Source organism: Apteryx rowi, unplaced genomic scaffold (genome assembly GCF_003343035.1).
Source record: "Apteryx rowi isolate R43461 unplaced genomic scaffold, aptRow1 scaffold_408, whole genome shotgun sequence".
Taxonomy (NCBI): Eukaryota; Metazoa; Chordata; class Aves; order Apterygiformes; family Apterygidae; genus Apteryx; species Apteryx rowi.
Window position 1 is genome coordinate 597504 of NW_020450606.1, and position 19640 is coordinate 617143.

Below are 19640 nucleotides of genomic sequence, written 5' to 3' on the forward strand. Positions count from 1 at the left end.
GGATCTGCATCTCCGTTTTTCCCTGCAATTCCAGAAATACTTTATAATAGCTATTGTGCTCCCTTAGATTGCCTTTGTATGTGGAAGACATGGGAAAGTTTCTTTGACCTGAATAAAAACAATTGTTAATTGGAGAGAAGACTCCCACAACATTACTGTGTTAGTGGAAAACACTATTATTTTTGGGTGATTGTGGAAGAAAAAAACCCAAAACATTCCTTTCATACAAAAAAGAAAGAGTGCATTACCTATTGGAATATTTTTTTTTGTATTTGCTAGCTGTTTTGATTATGGTTGTGGATAGTTTCTGAAAGATTGAAGAAATAACCTGCATGTGCTTTATGTGGTTCTTTGTAAATGGTTAGCTTTAAGATCCATCAAGGAAAGCAGGAAAGAATCTAATACTGCTGCTATTTAATTCTTTGAAGTAGCTTATGTAGGTAGTTTTCACTATGCATTTTCTTCTCAGCTCAAGACCAAGGAAAACTGAAATTTAGAAGGCACCATTCTTCATTAAATTTAAAAAATTGATTATTTTTGAGGGCCTCAACCAGGGATGTGTTTAAATTGGAGCCTGTCTTATTTTTAAAGGTAATGAAATAGCATCTTGACTTATAGGCATTCCTGGCCCATATTTATGTATAGCATAGTTTGTGGGATTTCTTAGCTGATGTAGCGTGAAGTATGATGTGGCTATTGTTTTCTGAAGTGCTTGGTATACTTCCTGAGCGAATACCTTTCTGCCTTTAACTAGAGAACTTCCCATTGCATGATTTCATTAGCTGTTGTTCAATATGAGAATAATTTATTTCGTGTGCTGAAGACCCTCTTAGAAACTGGACAGCAATTGACTTTGTTATGAATGGATAAGGAGGATAGAATAGTGTTTCAAGGGATATAGATGTTCAGTTAGACAGTTTCTGGGTAGAGAAAGCCCATTAAAAGCCAGACAATCTGGATTGTTCACAAAGAGCAATTTCAAAAACAAAGACAGTAAACCAGGAGAGAAGGATTTTTTTGGTTAAGAAAGATATGCATCTGAAGAATTAAAAACATGAACTTAAGTTCATTTGAGCTAATATTGTTGTGCTCTATAAATTCTCTCAGAATAGATGGCTCCTTTCTTTCATCTTTATGATCATGATTCATAGTTTGGACAGAAATGTATTACTGCCAACTGTCCTGTACCAAAGACATTCAAGTCAATTATTATGGTTAGTTGCCACACGGGTGATTTCAGTTACAGGGTATTAAGGAAAAAAAAAAAAATTAGAATAAATTTAGCAGCTTAATGCATGTGTAACCATGGTGCGTGTAACTGAGTATTTTGATAACTTTATAGCAAAAGGAGCTGGAGAGGAAGATTTTTGAATGTTGTGCTTTAGCCTGTTACAAGTGTGCTCATCCAAATCCGCTTCAGTGGTCATGCTGTTGTGCTGATGGATTCTACCAGTGGAAAATTTGTGGGAGAGTTTGAAACTGTTAACATAACCCATGTTGTCAGGAAGTTTCATAACAAAGGGAACAGTATATGTTCATGTACTTTAACTGAGTTACCATGTAAGCTTGATCTAATGCTGACACATCTGAGTAAGCAGAGTTGAATATACTGGTTTCATTTTCCTGATTTTAATACTGACTTGTAAAACACCTGAATTTGCTTGACTCTTGAAAGTTTAGTTTAGATTTACTATTTTCTGTCTACTAGGTAATTATTGATCTCAAGAAGCTTTCAGTTTTACAAAGACGAGTTTAAATGTGAATGGATAGTGTTACATCCATTGCTATGGTGTTAGTTGAGGATGGCTACTAGACAACTGGAAGGTGCATTTAACAATTCTTTTAGGAGCTTTTAAACGGATTTTGATGTTGTTAAGGATTTTTTTAATTTTTATGGAGCATAATACTAGGATATGAGGACACTTCATTGCAAGTATATAGCTTTTAGAGTTTACCAAGGAAAGGAGGAGACTATACTTAATCTTTGTATATCATTTTCTTAAGTGTTTACAGCTTGTCACTGTCGAAGATTATATGGGGTTGATGGACTTTCAGTCAGACCTGTTGTGACTGTTCTTATATATCAGCATATTAAATAACATGAATACAAGTTTTAGTAAGTAGAGACAAATGCATAAGGCTGTTTTAAGTTTGCCAGCTAGTTATGTCAAAGTTCAGTGTCATGCTATGAACCAAAGCTGCTGATCTATGAAAATTTCCCAGAACAGTAGTGTCTGTGTTCTGCAACATGGTTTTCACAGCTTTGGTGTTTGATCATGTTTGTCTAAATCTCAATTTTTAGTCTGTATTATTTTGTGAAGGAGAGATGATAGGAATCTTATTTGCCTAATGCTCAGGCATTTCACTGATTTATAGCAGAGGAGTGGGTAAAGTAGATGCTTGCCATCATTTTAGTCTGGATACTGATGATGCATGCAGGCTACAGGTCCATGTGGCACAATATTAAAAATGATGTGGTTTCCTTGCTAGCACTGCTATTACTGCTGCATCAGTGATAGCAGCAAGCAGCAGCGGTGTTAATGGTGAAGACTGTTAAAACTGCGATGAATAAAAACAACTATTTCTTTGCCAAGTAAGCATGCTAACAGTGCTAGATGAGAAAAAGCATGAATTATGATGTTCCACCAATAATAAAGCACTTAAAAGCTTTCTGTTGGCACTTATAGGAAGAGAACAGACTGAGTATGCCCTGTTTGTTTCTGAAGTCAGTTTGATGCAAACCTTAAACTGCCCAAAACATAAGGAGTTCTGCAGACTCTTCTTGCAAAAGAAATGATTGAACTTTGATATTGAGAGTGCTGACAAATCGCCAAAAGTGCTGCCCACTAATCATTGCACTGACAGTTTAATCATCTAAAGAACTGCTAGATTGGGCTCAGAGGAACAAAAGAGAATAAACCAGAATTTTGCCAAGGCAATAAAAGACAAATTGAAATCTTAAATGCAAACATTTCTTTTGGTGAGACTACTGCATGACTGTCATGTGCCATATTCTCAGTGGCTCTGTCCAGAACTTTCAAAAGCAATGAATAAGAATCTGTGAGAAAGTGCTGATCAATTTAGTATGTAAAAGGGGTAGACTAGATAATTCAGTCCTCCCTGGACAAGAGTGTTTTAGGGCATGGTGTCAAATCCTTTTTTCTGAATGAGCTGTTTAGCCTGTTTCTGTCTTGAGAAAGCACTGCATGCTCCTGCTGCTTCACTATCATTTTGGTCTGGATATCTATCATATAGTTAGTAAGCATGGTTGCTTCTATCATTAGTAAAATCCATCCAGCCCCCTCACATTTCCCTTACCAAAGGGGCCAGGAGGGGAAGTGGGTTGTGGGCCATGAAATTCTTCGGCAGTTTAAGTCTGAAATGCCGCTGTTCTGAGGACTACGGAGGAGTTCTGATTAAAGGGCAGAGAATCTATAGAAATGTAAGAAATGTGTGAGTTCTTGTTTATATGACCTTCTTTTATAGTATTTAGCAGTGATAGAAAGGAACTAACCTGTTTTCCCGCTACTGCTTGGTTGCAGTGTTTGGGACAGTTTTCTGTATATAAAGGACTGTTAGTTCTTTTGAAAATGTGATAGATTTTTCCTTAAAAACTGGTAGTTTTATTTCATATCAAGATTTGAGACCAATTTTAAGTAACCTGGAAAAGGTAAAATCTATTTAGAGTTTTTTGTTTGTTTCTCTGTTTTCTCCAAATCTTTCTCTTAGGAGCAGTTGCGTTTTTTACCAGTTTTCTCTAAAGCAGCACACTTGAGATGGGAAGAAAGACAGTCGATATAGGAAATTTTTTGGAATTGCTGAATATATTACAAATAGAATTCCTTCAGCTTTAAAAGTGTTGAGAGGGTTCAGGCAGTGTTGTTTGATACTAATGGTTTGTGTTTATCTTTCAAATTTTTTGACAGCTTATCCTGGGAATGGGGTCTGCCAGGATAAACCCTGGACACAAGTTCAGTGGATTTGGATTCTCTAAAGTGGTAGTCTATGTCTGAATGTTTGTAATGTTCATTTACCAGTTTGGGGACCAGTCTGAATGTGAAAGAATTAGAAAAAATGTATTTTCTTGCTTAGGAACACCACTTAAATTCTTGAATTGATGGTCCAGCAGCAAGTGTTGTGTGCAGTAAAAATACTTTATACAAACATTAGCTTTTCCCACACATTTTGCTGCATATAACATTAAAATTTAATAAGGAGGGACTTGAGTCAGTTGTTCCCCATCTCCCAGCTCAGTGAATTTGTGAATTTAAGTGGAACTATTCAAGTCTTCTCTGAGAACTTTCAGAGTTCTTCATTTTTCCCAGAAATTATTGTGGAAATATTGAAAGCGTTATTTAAGCTTGTTCTTTAGTGTCATGATCTATAGTTGAAAGAATGAGCTTTTTCTGTCAAACCACATAAAATTTTATGCTGTATGTAAAATTTTGGTGCCATTGATATTTCAAGCATAACTTGATTTGTGTGAGGAAGTAGAAAACTGAAATTGATTATTCTATGCATCACTGATATCCAGGTACCTTGAAGATTCTTATCTATATGAACATTACTGGTTTTTCTCACCATACCTCTTAAAGTTTTAATTAAAAAAAAAAGATTGCTTTTTTTTTTTTTTCTTGTGGGAGCTAGCTTATGATTGAGCATCTTCAAGTGTGTGGAGCTTTGCTTTTTAAGGAAGCATGGTGACTTGTGTTATAAGGTGGTTGGTGTTTTTTCATTCCGAATCTCTTGCGGATCGTGACTGTTGGGTCGTTCCATCCCCACCCTGTTTACTGTGTATTGTAATCAGGAATGATAGATAAGCAGATCTTATATGACAGAAAAGCGGCTCTTCTTTTTTTCAGTGTAAAGAGTTAAATGCTGTGCATGAATGGCTTATGCTGTGTTAGGCCTCAGAAAAGGATCATGGACTGAGGTGCATCAATTTGGCTCTGACTATTTAAATTGTGATTGGACCAAACTGTTAACCTCAGAAGACTGTTGCAATTTAGTGTCTTCAGGATTTTAGTTCTGATTTAAACTGCAATGAGGAATCCATTGGTTTAAATACAGTGTCCAAATCTGAGCTTTTTTCAACAGATAAAACCTTCCAATTTAGAAGCCTTCCTACTGAGAAATTCTCTAGCTGTAGGCACTGCAGATAAGATGTTTTACAAGTCTGGAAGTGTTTTGAGAGGAAGAACCTGAACCTTTTCAGTGATTTCCTACTTTGAATATGCTTGCTAAGATGTTTATGTAAACCCATTTTACCCTGCAATCTAGCAGTCTTAAACATATGTGTAGATTGTTGCTTCTTCTAAGAGAATGATAATTGACAACCAAGAGGCAATAACCTTTTGGCTTTTAGTGTGATCACAAACATTTATCTGAACACAGTCCTTCATGTACTCAAGATGGAAGAACAGTTTATCATAAGTGTTATGAAGAAATCTAGAAAATACATATCTGTGTCATCAGTATAACCAGTGTGCCCTGCTTCAGATTGTCTTATAAATGCTTTAGAGATTGAAAGGGCTATTGGTAGATGAAGGAGGCAGAAGATTACTTGCGTAGTTTCCAGGGACACAGGAAAAAAAATGTTCTCCTGGTTCAGAATGCATTCCCTTGCCATCATAGGTGACTACGTCATGTAATCTTAAGATGGAAGAAGATAATTATATTGAAACTCGTTTGCTGTCTTTTTGAGTATGTTCCTCCCCTGCCTTCCTGTGAGCAAGACCGATTTGTCATTTACTGCTAAATTTAAGTCATTTATAAAGTACAGACCAGACTATTGTTAAAGGCATGGATTTTGAACTTTTTATTTTTACACATTGCTGCTGCTACCTACAGTAGAGGTGGGTACTAACACTTTTCAAAAAGAGACCTGTTACTAGGTCTGCAGAGCTCACAGGCTGGAGGTATGGTGAAGCTGCTGTGTGCTTTTTTTTTTCCTTTTAGCTGTATCAGCTGTTATAATTAAGTATCTCTCTTTAGTAACTCTCTTTTAAATCCCTGGAGTGTTATAGAACATAATTACCACTACAGTGTTAAGATAGATGTAAAGTGGTTAGAGCTGTACTTAGATGTTCACTTTGAAAGTAAAGCCTGCCTTATTTTTAAATCARTTGGCTTCCTGTGAGGTATCAGTGTGGAAGAATTAGTAAAGAAGCATGAATGTGGAGAAGCTAAAGCTTTGTGTACGAGCTCTGAAAGTGCAGTTTCATGAGACATGCCAAAGAAGCTTTTGAGAAGGGAAGACAAAACATCTATAAGTGGCAGAGTGTAAGAAGCAGTGTGAAATAAACCTAAAAGGCTGTTTACTTGAGTTCCTCTATTTTTGCCTTGATAAGTGGATGAAATAATGAAAATAAAAAGGTATGCTCTGAGGATCTGACATTCCTGCTTCTGTACTATACCTATCCTCAGATTTTGAGTATTTCAAAACAGAGTAACGCTGATACTTGCAAGAGGTAACAAGTGAGTAGAGCTTTTGGATTTTTTTAACATGCTACTGAATAGGCTCTCTGGAATCTTCCTGCACTCTTGATAAACTGTTGTTGGAGTTGCAGAAAACACAAAAGTAGGTACTTCTGTAGATGCATGTAAATGCTTAAAATGATTAGCAAAGTTACAAGATGCTCAAAGACTAGAAGCTTGAATTTGGTTTAATGGAGACACTAAAAGGAAAGATTACATCATCAAAATTCAATACTTTTGTATGGACTTAAGGCTATTGAGAGAAGAGGCATGGTTAAATAAGAACAAATGTCTGAGAAAGCTGTTGTTAGTCATAAAAGGAAAAAGATTGTGAAGATGCAGAAGAAGATTCAGCAGAATTTGGAAATGACCAGCATGTGTTTGAGACAGCTAAATAAGTTAGAGCTGAATATTTAGGAGAGTGCTTGTGATAGAGTGGGCTCACAAGATGAGAAGGAAGATAGGTTGTGCTTTGTCCATAGTTTAAAGGTAATGGTATGGACAATTAAGGAAATCAGCAGAGATGAGAGTGAATGACTAAGTTTGAGGTTTGAGCAATAATCCTTCAGTTTTTCTAAATAGAAGATAAGTGAAAGGAGAAGCTCCTAGAAGAAACCATAGTACTTCAGGAGAAGTGATAATGCTGTGTTGAAGTAGCTGAACTATCCCTATACTGATGTCTGTTAGTGGTTATAGTGGCTTGAATGTAGGAGTGGAGAACTAAAACCTAGCAAAGAAAAATACATGTCAGGTGTCTGGCCTGTAGTGGAGAATAAAATACTGAGTTAGTAGGTGTCTTAGCCTCATATAACATTTGAGGCATGATAAATGTCTTCGAATAGGTTTCACAAAGACCAGAATTCAGTGGTAGTCCTCAAATCAGCTTATACTACCGAAGTGTGCACTGAAAGTTTTGCTCTACTGTGTCACAAATGTGACATATGAGTATTTGCAAGGGAAAGATTAAAACAGATGTGTGTTTTTCCTATGAAATCCAAGACATCTAATGTTAATACTTATATTATATATGAATGATGCAATTTAAAATGAAACTCTTAATGCAACTCTTGTAGCTACCGAATATAAATAAAAGTGACCATATACTATTCATGCTTTAATACTTCAGCAGACTGCCTAGCTTGTGTTTCAGTGTAGTGTAAGTTAATGGAAAATCTGAAGAAAGTGAAAAGGAAATAAAGTCCGCCAAAAGATAATAGTATTGGTTCAAAAAGATGTGCTAAAGAATTTCTTTAGATATTGAAGCCAGTATAAATACTTCTTGCAGTTCAGAGGATTTGTGCCTGTTGCCAAAACTGTCAGCATGGAAGAAGTGTGGTGTTTTTTTTTTTTTTTTCTTTCTTGGACTATGATTGTGTGATGACAAAAATCTGTGTTCTTCATTCTAAGCAGGTGTTAACCACCAAATTATTCTATAGCCTACATGATTGTGTATGTCAGTTCCCAGTGGAGAAACAACTTCTTGAATATGCAGAATAAGTTTGTTAGACTGATTTAGAAGAACTCAGTTGAAAGCCAAGTCCGCTCCATTTCATAAACTCATTCATAAAACCTGAGGCCTCCCTGTCCCCCAGCTTTTCAAGTGATGGAATCTCAACTATAAATCACCTGGCAGAAAACAATTGTGATTATGAAACAGGAGGTTCTAGTAATCTCCTGTTTGCTGCTGCAGTTTAAAGTGACTTCTCATTTGTGCGACTTCCTGTGGTCAGACTGAAACGTAAAATTTTTGTTTTCAGTTTCGTTTTAATTCTGAACATTTTGAAAGTAGCTCTAACAATTCTAAATAAAAGACTAAATTGGTTTCTGTTTTTAATTTACAGCCCATGCTTTCGTAAAACTTAAAGTTGGTTCTTTGGAAACTATGTCTGTGTAAATGTTAGAGTTTTCAGTTTGGAACTTTATTAATACATTATTTTTAAGTAATTTTTCAGTTATATTGGAATAAACTCATTGAGAGTTTTTTTTACTAGCTGAGATTTTGTAAGTTGTGAACTGTGGGTTTTTTTTCCTCCAATTATAACAGTGATTTAAATACTTTCATTTCTAGAAATGAAATATAAAGTCTTGATATGTTTTTTGGTTAAATAAGAGAAAAATTTGTCCATTCTTGTATTAGGTTGAAGTGTAGATAATTGAAATCCAGATAAATTTCACTAATCTATTTTTAATTACTTTGTTTATAACTACTCCAGGCATTTTGCAACCAAAGGTAGTATCTCAAGATGTGTAATACAGTGTAATTTGGGGGGCCACAAAGATGATTAGGGGACTGGAGCATCTCTCTTATGAGGAAAGGCTGAGAGAGCTGGGCCTGTTTAGCCTGGAGAAGAGAAGGCTGAGAGGAGATCTTATCAAYGTGTACAAGTATCTGAAGGGAGGGTGTCGAGAGATGGGACCAGACTCTTTTCAGTGGTGCCGAGCGACAGGACGCGAGGCAACGGGCACAAACTGAAACACAGACACTTCCATCTGAACATGAGGAAAAACTTTTTCACTGTGAGGGTGACAGAGCACTGGACCAGGTTGCCCAGAGAGGTTGTGGAGTCTCCTTCTCTGGAGATATTCAAAACCCACCTGGATGCAATCCTGTGCAATGTGCTCTAGGTGACCCTGCTTGAGCAGGGGGGTTGGACTAGATGATCTCCCGAGGTCCCTTCCAACCTCAGCGATTCTGTGATTCTGTGATTCTGTGAAACAGTGCTTATGAATCTGCTTATGGCATTTCCTGGTGATGCTGAGGATTTTTTCATTAATTTACAATAAAGTAGTAGAAAAATCTGTGTACTAGCAGAAAAGGTATGGTAAGTTGACAGTGTTGGTGAGAAAGTTTTTTTTTTAAAAAAAATTGATAATTTGATAAACCTTCCCTTAAAAAAAAAAAAAAAAAGGAAATTGTACTGCACAATTATTTTAGAAGTTAATTAAGCCCATAGCTTTCTGTAAAAACAAAGTGTTCTCAAGTCATATTGATGCTTTGAACTCTGCAGCAAGGACAGCAAGCTGAGGAATGAGAGTTTGATTTGGGTCCCTAGCCTATATCTGATTGGAGAACAAAGTCAAATCTAAAAACAAGATCACTACATAGATAGATAAATTAAAAATCTGAAGGCTAAAAGGTTCATTAGATCCAGCCACACTTTCCCGCAAATCGGGTAACATTAAAAGTTTTTATTTTCACTAGTGTTCAATTATGTTTTCATCATTTTTATAGCCTTTTGATTGTTCTTCTTTTTTTTGTTTTTGTCTTGCATCAGTATCTATTCTTTAATTCTTCCTTACATTGTTAATTATTTGATTATTGCAGCAAACTTGGAAAGCTTGGAGTACTTAGCTTTTTAGCTACTTTTATAATGTGATAATTGATAAATGTGTGGGGGTTGTTTGTTTGTTTTTTTGAGATGCAAAGATGAAAGTATGACACTCCTGTGTAATGATGGAAGCCCTGAAAAAAGATCCTAGATGATTCTAGTGATGGATCTGGGATGATGGAAGTGAAGTGAAGTGAATTTCCTTGCAGGAAAATCATGTGCATCTGTGCTTTGTTCTTGAAATTCTGTCAACATATTTAGTAGCAAGTGCAACTTTGTTTTTCTAATCTGAGACAACCACAGACCCATGCTGAGAACTGTAATGTAAATTAGTTCAGCAATTCTAGTCATCTTTTCAGCTCAAGGTGCACAGAGAGAAAGCACTGATACGCTGATGGCAGTTTCGGTGTTGGTTGTGACGTATCAGGCCAATGTAATGGAAAGAGATGGAATGAAACAGAACTGTATAGTTCATGCTTGTTCCTACTTCTTTATAGATAGAACTTGGAAAAAATAGTAATCTTGGTTGGAATTGGACTACTGTCATTGCTATCTGACTTTTTGGGGACTAGTAGACACAAGCTTATTAGTTTATCATATGCGCTTTCACGTGAATATTGCTGTGTAAGACACAGGGTCAGTTCATCTACTTCAATGCAGTATCAAGTCTTGGCTGACAAATCTTAGCATGCATAGTAGCTGTACTGGTTTGGTTCCCCTAGGTCTTAGTCGACCTGAGAGAATCCAGATTTGGCACTGATGGTGACTATTTGTAGATAATACAACTCTTCTGGACCTGAGCTGGCTCCTACCACTCATATTTGTCAGTGCTGTGTTTGTAGTTGCAGTGGACTTAATATTATTGGTGTGTTTGTGTGTGTGTAAATATTTGTGTATATATATATGTATGCATGCATTATAAAATATTTTTATATATTACATACATGCTTACACACATAAAATATTATTCTGTAAAACTGGCTGAGGTCTCTGATATACTTGTGCTTTTTTTCATTATCAGAGTAAAGATAGTCAGTAAAACAATATTTACTATTTAGTTGTCACTCTCTGCAGTCAATAACTGCTCTTCTGAGCTGTCAGATTTCTCATTGCTGAAAGATGCATCATTTCATTTCCATATAGTTGATCTCGTAGCTAGCAAATATTTTTATATATATATATATATATATATATATGCATTTTTGTGGTTTTTTAATGTTAGGTACAGATTTTTATTTTTTGCTTTCTAGCAACTTTGTTGTACTTAAAAGAAGTTAACTGTATTTTTATACACCTTTTAAACTACATGAACAATTTTTTGAGTGTTCTCAGGAGTTGCAGATAATTTTTACTTGAATAGTGGACTTTCATAAACAGGATGAGTAGGCAGCAAATTTCCAGACATGGAGAAAACACTTATGATGGTCCCACAATGTAATAAACAGAGTATGTTTTTTGCTTTAAGTTACCATAATGCTCATGAAGAAGGGAAGAAAATGGCATTAAGATTTGGGAAAGATTAGAAAGAGATAACTGTCATATAAGATTATAAACTGTTACTGTGTTTAATATCTAATATACATTTTTTTTTCCCCCACAGAAATTAGCAGAGTACGGAAAGACATGTATAACGACACATTAAATGGTAGTACGGAGAAGAGAAGTGCAGAATTACCAGATGCTGTGGGACCTATTGTACAGTTACAAGAGAAACTATATGTGCCTGTAAAAGAATATCCTGATGTAAGTATCTCCTTAGTCCCTAAATGTTGTTTTTAATCCTTGTGGTCTTCTCTAAATTTCATGTGATGCTACCTTGGATCACACTGAATTGCTTTTAACAAGGTAAGACGTTTCTTTAGGGAGGAGTGTATGTACCACATGGTGGCTTGATATGTAGTAAAGCAAAAGGTGAGTGGGAGAAGGTCATGTTRAATATCAAACCAGTATGGATTATAATTCGAAAGATTTAAGATCAGAATTTCTGCTTAAAATATATTTATCTTGTTCATGCAGTACTATCAGTGTTGAGTCACTGTGGAGCGAGTTTTATGGAGAAAGTTATTAGGACAGCGTATTTTCCTCTTAAAACATACGTCTCTAAGGGTCAGTAGTAGCATGCTTTTAGACCCTTCAGTCTGTACTTAAAATCTTTAGTGGTGTCCATTCTGCACCTGTGTAACCGCTTCTGTTCTGTATAGAAATGTGCTTATTGTGTGTGGGGTGTGTGTGTTGTTTTTTTTTCTCCTCAAGTTAAGCTCCTTGCTTGCTTGCCACTGTTGTGGGCTCCATAGGGTGATCTATTCTGTTGTACACCTGCCTTTTTGAGGGAGAGTGGTTTTATTTAACTAGAAGAAATACTTAGAACTCTCTGCTCCGATTGTGTGTGGGTTTTTTTTTTGTTTTTTTTTTTGTTTTGTTTTTTTTGAAATGACTCAGAAAAATATGCCCTGTCAGAATCTGCCCCAACCCTTTTCATTGATCACTGACAAAACGTTACTCCTCCCTAACAGAATTTAGAGGTCCTGTTGCTGTAAAGGGATGCAGGTTTCGCATGAGATATTTGCACACTGAAGCAGTATTAAATGGAAGAAATAACAAAACAACAAAAAATGGAACTAACATTTGTATATAGTGGCTGGTTTCCTGTGGCTTTTTATGTTTTATTATTAGATCAAGTTCTCCAAATTGGGATGTATTATTTTAATGCTGCTTAGAACATACAGGTCTCTAAATAGAACCTCATTATGCCATACTTTACTGAAAATATTAAGTGCGAGTCATTACTCAGAATTGAATGTTTAGACAAATATCTTCTCTCACTTTTCAGTTCTCACAAAGTTGATTTACAGCTTTTAAATTAAAAATACTTGTACTGAAAAAAAAGTTCAAAGAATTTGCATTAGCAGTAAGGACATGTCCTACTCCACATATAGATGTATCTGTATGCATGGTGCGTACACACACACACATGCATATGTAGTACAAATATATATACACACATACACACCAAAAACCTGATTCTTGTGGAACTCCTTGGAATTCCAGATATATGAGAGAAACTGTGCTATGCGATTTCTTAATTACTCAGTGAAGTGATGTAAGTATCTTTGTAATAAACATGTGCATATGTCTTAGTTAATGGCTTTTAAGAAAAACAGCTTGGTTATGGAAGTCTTTGTTTTGTAACTGGGCAATGTATTGTTTGTGAAGGGTTGCCTTAGTTATCCACTGCAGTTTCTACAGAACTTGATGCTCGATATAGTGGGATCACTTAGTGTGAGGTAAGAGGAGGAGAAAGGGATTGAATTTCATATAACTTATTGTTAAGCTTTTCTTTCAGAAAACAAGGGCTCAGTAGCTCAGCCCTTGGCTGCCAGCTACTTATCAAATATAGTGCAAATAAGCAGGGAAGTGTTTGTTTGTAGTTGCTGTCAAAGCACTTGTCTAACTTGGGGTGTAGTGTTTCTTGTCTCTTGCTACTCCTAACTCTTTGTGTTCCTCCAGAAGAATGCCCTCAAATTGGTGACTTAATTTAATTTATTAAACTCAAATTCAAAATACAAATTCAGAAGTTGGAGAGAGTTGTGCTTTGCTTACTTGTGACCTGGGAGAAAATGGTGATTAGTTCTTGTGAGAAAAGGTGATCAGTTTTTGTGAGACCGTGTGAAAGGTTTGCTAGAAAACGTGCAATTTCTATCACTACTTCTTGGCTTGGCATTCTAGCAAATATTTAAACTAGTTTAACACATTCCTCTGACTGTCATTTCTGAGATTACTTTTAGCTATCCTCTTTAAACAAGGAAAATAATAGTAAGTTTGATAGGTGCCAATTAAGACTGACCTATTCAGGATGTTTTGAGTGTTTAGGCAATTCTGTGCTAGAAGGAAAAATGCTGCTTGTTCAGTGGAGCACTGCCTGTTTTGGTCATGGTGGCATCAGTCAGTAAAACTCCCCCTAACTGTGCTAGGTGTATTATTAGGTGCTTTTAGATTTACTTTCAGCTATTAGGATATGTGTGTGTTTTCTGGACAGGTTTTGAGCATGGTGGTACTTTGCAATTCCAATCTCATGGGGGCCAAGCCCAGTGTTCTCTGTGCACTCCCACCAGTCTGTATTGTTCTTAGCTACTCAGCATGGCACCTACACAGTCAAAATAATTAGTTAAGTAACTAGAACATGCCATTAGGTACAGTAACAATTGTGTTCAGCTTTTTTTTTTTTTTTTCCCCCTGTCTGTCTGTCTTTTCTGAAAGTTGCAAAAAGAATATCCCACCTTGCATTCAGGCTAGTTGGAAGGTCTGGAGTGCAGTGATGTCAGCTTGTCTTCAAGATTCACTAGTGAAGTTCATTGTTTCATTGACAGCAATTGTAATTACGTAATGTTACATGGAACTTCTTACTCGTATTTAATAATGTCTTTAATTGTGGTCAGCTATAGGGAGACAGTACTGTGCAGATTGTCAGAGAGATTTTGTATCAAATAGATCTGGTTAACTGTCACCATCATTCTTTTCTAATCGACAGTCTTTGATAAGATTTTTAGGGGAAAAATGACCCGAGATTATTTTTTGATGTAGATTTCTATCCATTTTTTTATAACAAAAGGAAAAATAAACATAATTAAACTTTTATGATCCTATAATAAGCTTTTATTCTGGTAAATATTTTTAATTTATAATTTTAAGCATATAGGTCACCTGACTGTAGTGGATACTGAATAGTACGATAGCATAATTTTGTGCATAGAMTCCTAAATTAATCATGAGACATAAAAATGGTCCACGATGAGTTTAATCCAACTTTTACACACACACTCACTCTGTTGTTTGTGGATGAATAGTTAATACTCTTTAGTGTTTCTTATGCTTCAGATGAATGATTAATTTTCTTGAATTTCCCAAAAGAGCTGAGACTAAATTTTGTCTGATATCAATTTAAGCAATTCTTGAAATTTGCACCTACAAATGTTGGACTGAATAAATGTTTTTCTATTTTAATCATGGCTTTATTAATAATAAGTGCCCTGTTAGCTCTGATTAATGTGAAATTCTCTGTTGGAACTCTTCTGTGCCTCTTCAGTAAAAATGTAAGAACTCAGTAATTATCGCATCTTAAAGTAGCATGTCCTTTGAGTATACTGCAGCTCAAAGGCCAGCAGTGATAAACAGCTTGTGCATACATTCTGACCGTTTTAGTTAAAACTGTTTAATTAGTGCAACGAAATGATGAACACAGGGATTCATTTTACTGCGGGGAACTTGCTGACGAAACATTTAAATCCTTTTTCAATTTGGTAATATCGAAGTTTAATAGCATCCCTAATATGGATTAAGAAAATGATAACATCCTCTTTATTTATTGTTCTGATTCTTCTGCTTAGGCTCTTCATTCTCTAGTGGCAAACAGGCTTATGAAAGGAGGCTTAAAAAGCTGGCTTTGTTTACCTTTGCAATAGGAAGGCAAAGAGGGAATATAACTCTTCTCTGTAAATAACTTGGGCTAGAAAGTAACCTGTAGGGTTGGGGGAATATTTGGTGAAAAGGTCAACTACTGATGCAAGAAAAATGTGTGAAACAACTAAAATAGTTTACTTACTAATTTTCAGTCTGAATGAGATATTTGGAACAACGCTCCAGTAGAAGCAGTGGGAGTAAAAAATGAAGTTAATTTTGAGCTGGAACTTTACATATTTATGAGAGGTTTTATGTGCTCTGGTTGCAAATGGTAGGGGAATGGATATGATGAGAAAGGTCCCCTTTGTTTAGATGTCAGTAAAATGGAGACCTGTCTTAATGTTGTCTGAAGCTTTGTCTGAAGCTTATTTTTTCTCTTTGTATCTTATGTTTTGTTAGATATGCTTCCATTACTGACCATCTGATTCACCCTTTGAAAGATAAGTTTCTTTTAAGTTCTGATTCACAGTCAAGAACATGGTTTTTTTGGTAGCATCTTGCTGAAAGATGACATGCCATGATAGTTTTATTTGGAAATAAGCCTGTCGAATCTCCAGAGCATGCTTTATCTGAGGAGACAAAAGGATGGAAGAGAGTCTAGAAAACATTGGAGATAATCCTGTCCTTCAGTCTCTGATACTAATCCTGCAGGTTCAGCATCAGATCAGCAGTATTGACAAACTTAGTCCATATCAAATCCTTGTGACAGAATTATTTCCTCCCCATTGAACTGTTCAAGCATTGAGTGAAATTAAGTTAGAAAACTGATAACATAGTCAGTTATTTGTTAATACTCCAGTTTAATTCTTTCTTTTGGATTTCTCTCCTTTGGCTTTTTGCAGAAATTCTATTTCCTGAAAAAATGGAAGGCGAAGGTAAGAAAAGTGAAGACTAGGTAATAACATCTACTTCAGCTAGGGACAGTGTTTCCCTTAATATTTTTCAAAGTAAATTCATAAATCTGAGAGAAGAAATAAGTTGTATCCTATACCAATATGCAAGTTGAACATATTTGTTAGGATACATGCTTGTTATGGTGATACTCATATTAGTAGTATTAAATTTTTAGTGATGTCCAGCATATTGTGTGTGTATATGACATTTCTACTAGAAAGTAGTGTTTTTCTTGTTTAGTCACTATCCAGTTCCAGCTCATAAGGGTAAAAGCTCTCTAATCTAACATTGACAGCTAGTGCTAGACATTTGGGTGCCTTCTGTACCCATGGAGGAGGAAGGCAGTGGTGCTGGCGAACCAAAATCCTGGAGGAGGATGTTAGTCTAGAAAACTAGTCTAGACAGTTTGTAGATACCTATGTTTTTCTGTAAATGAAATAGCTAAGATTTTATCTAATTAGAAGAAATTAATCCTGCTCAAAATGGTTAACTTAGGCAGTTAATAAATCTGAGGTGGCAAAGCTTGTGTCCAACTGAACTTCTTGAAGAGCAGCTTAAGACCTAGTCAACATCTGTCGTGCTTGTTTTAGCTCATACAGTGCCTTTTATAATGGCTGGTCTCTCACTGGCACATAAACATAGTAACTGTCTCTGTAGTTAGGCTTTCAACAGAAAACTTATTTCATCAGAGCTGTCATCTTAATTCCCTCTTTTGTTTGAATGGTCTAGCATTCTGTGGCTACAACTGAACGTGTACTGCAACTGTAACTCTTCTGTCATTTTGTCTATGCTTCCTTTCATTGAAGTGTTTTCCCTCAGTACTTCGACTTGAGTATTTTATGTAGTACTCTTGGAAGACTAAGAAACACAGAAAAGTTATGTGCAAATATCTTAGTTCAGACCATAATGGAAAGCTGACATGCGTTGTGGGGCAGAGAAATTTTTGGAATGTGGATTTTGGTTTTCAGTGTTTTTTACTCAGTCTGTTCTTTCAATTGTATATCAAAGTAAAGAATGGTTTTATATTGAGAGGAGAAAGTACTTCAGCATGGTGGTGGTGTTAGCAAAATTTTGTGAATGTGCTGGGTATACTTGTTTATATACACCTGATGAACTGCATGGCAGTTTTTTGTGAATTGACATCTTGTGTGCTTCAACTAGGATTGGGGAATGGCATAAGCATGGAAATATACTACTAAAGGCTAAAACCATGCTTGTTAATAGAACATATTTTAATGTCAGCACATGACTGACGTGGGATGGGATGCACATCCACTGCTCCTATTAACAAAATCTGATTCATATTTGAATGTGCCAATACATTTGTTTTCAGTGCAGTAAGCAGTTCAATTACTTAAATACAACAGTTATCCACCAGCACTGGGGAAAGGGGAGATAGGGTAAGTTTTACTCACTGTATTGTAGGTATACTAAAAAGTAGTGAAAAGTAGGTTGACCTTTGTTCTCACTCTGCCTTACAAACTAGATTGAAATTTTGAAAGGTAAAACTATCTACCTTTTGTGAAATCTCATTTTGGCCAGCCTAGTTCTGAAGAGGAATGGATATTTATGCCTTGATTCTTATCTGCTGCTTACCAGATGCCTCCCTTTCTCACTTCTAATTTTGAAGGTAGAGCTCTGTTTAAAATACGTATGTATTTGCAGGCTCTTGTTTAGGCACCAGAATCTCCAGTAGATGCACTTAATTGTGCAAAGTCAAGAACAGATCTTCTATTTTCTTCAGAGAGATAAAGTTGACTCCTGAAGAATGAAGTCTGTAGCTGAGAAGTACAATATGCTTTTAGGCAGTAGGAAATACAGAGAAAATTCTTTTCTTGAGAATACAGAGTTGTTTTTAACTTTTTTTTAAAAAACTTTTTGGTAATTTTCAGTTGACAAAAGAGACCTTTAACACTTAGCTGCTGTACTTTCCCTAGAAACTTATCTGGCAACTGTAATACCATACTGTCTTTCTTCTCCAGTTTTTTTGCATGTTCAGTGGTCAGTAAGCTTTTGAAAGACGTTAGATATTTCCTCCTTTTTAGTAGCTCCATAGTCTTAGGAATTACTGTTTGTACACTCAGATTTATGGAGTTGCTTTTGCAAAAGTCATTCAATACCTTCTTGTTAGAGAACAGCACGAGTTGCATAGCTTCACCTACAAAGGTCAGTGAAATGCAAGTCTTCATTAATAATGTTTGCTCTGTGTTTCACCAGGACAAGAAGGCACTGAGTCTGCATCCCAAATTGCTTCTAAAAGTAGTTTTGAGTGCCATTTAAATATCAGTCTGGTATTTTCCTTGTATCTCTCTTAAATCATACACTCTGGTAAAAATCAGATTGCATATCCTCAATATTAAAAGATCTGTTGGTTATTGCTAGAATAAGTCTGTCTACAAGTGGTGCACTTTAATAAAAAGCACTTTACCTTTTAAGAAAGAACATGGACTAGATTTTTTCATAGAGGTGTGACATATTTTTAGGTTTTGCTGTTTCTGAGGATCTTAACTCACTAATAAATTTTAAAGTGTGTATGACTTGTCAAGGAAAAGTCTTCAGTATAATGTTTTATTTATAGCATTCATCTCTTATTTGAATTTTATCCATAATTCAGAAGGATTGTTCTTTCCTGCACTTGCATCTTATCAGGTTGGTCCTTTATTTATTCTTTCCCCATCATTCTTGTTGAGAAAAAGATTGTATGCAAATATCAGCTTAAGAAGTAAACTTTCTGCTTAGACCTTTGCTTTCCTCTTCCATATTTTGTTTTATAGCTTAGGAACTATTTTTTATTACCTTAACTTGAATATTTGGATTTAGAATAAAAGATATATACTGTCTCAATAGAGATCTCTGTCTGGGAGATTCTGAGTTTGCATGGCTAGTAAGTATTGATCCATTGTGTGGATCTACTCAATTTGTTCAGTTAGTTTCTGCTACTTTTTAAAAAGCCAGGCAGAAGAGGGTTTGGAGATAGGTGTTTCATTTCAGTCACTTTGGCATAATATTCATACACAATTCTAAGTTTGTATATGAATATTTTCCCTTTAAAAGAACAGTTTAACATAGTTGAATTATTATGAGAAGGATCTGTTTCCTTTTGAAATTAAATTTATTTGAAACTAAATGTGTATTGTTTTTTCACATGCATTCAATTCTTCAGGGAAGATAATGTTGGTTTCTTGAACACCCTGTTCCTTTTTGCAGCTTACCTGAATTCATTTTAATTGTCTGTTGTTATATAGCATAGTGCCCTCTGCCCTTCAAAGAAGGCTCATTCACCTGTCCTAAGTGTGTACACTTACCCACCTAACATTTGATTTTGTTTAGGTTGATAGATACTTTTTCAAAGGGGCACCTATTTCTTTGGAGTACAGGCATAAACTTGACAACTGTACTTTAGGTATGTGTTTTTTAAACAATCAGAACATACTGACCTAAAAATTCAGCTTTGTCCTAATTACAAACATTGGTATGTGCAGA

The 19640-nt window shown here is 35.6% G+C and overlaps 1 protein-coding gene across 12 annotated transcripts in view; it reads left to right on the forward strand.

Moving 5' to 3' along the window:
* The window catches only part of QKI (QKI, KH domain containing RNA binding), a 170516-nt gene that overhangs the window by 28203 nt on the left and 122673 nt on the right, over window positions 1-19640 (forward strand). For all 12 annotated transcript variants that reach the window (XM_026075622.1, XM_026075624.1, XM_026075628.1 and 9 more), the window contains exon 2: window positions 11407-11549. In XM_026075622.1, coding sequence (XP_025931407.1) covers window positions 11407-11549 — 143 coding nt within the window. The remainder of the gene's footprint in view (window positions 1-11406; window positions 11550-19640) is intronic.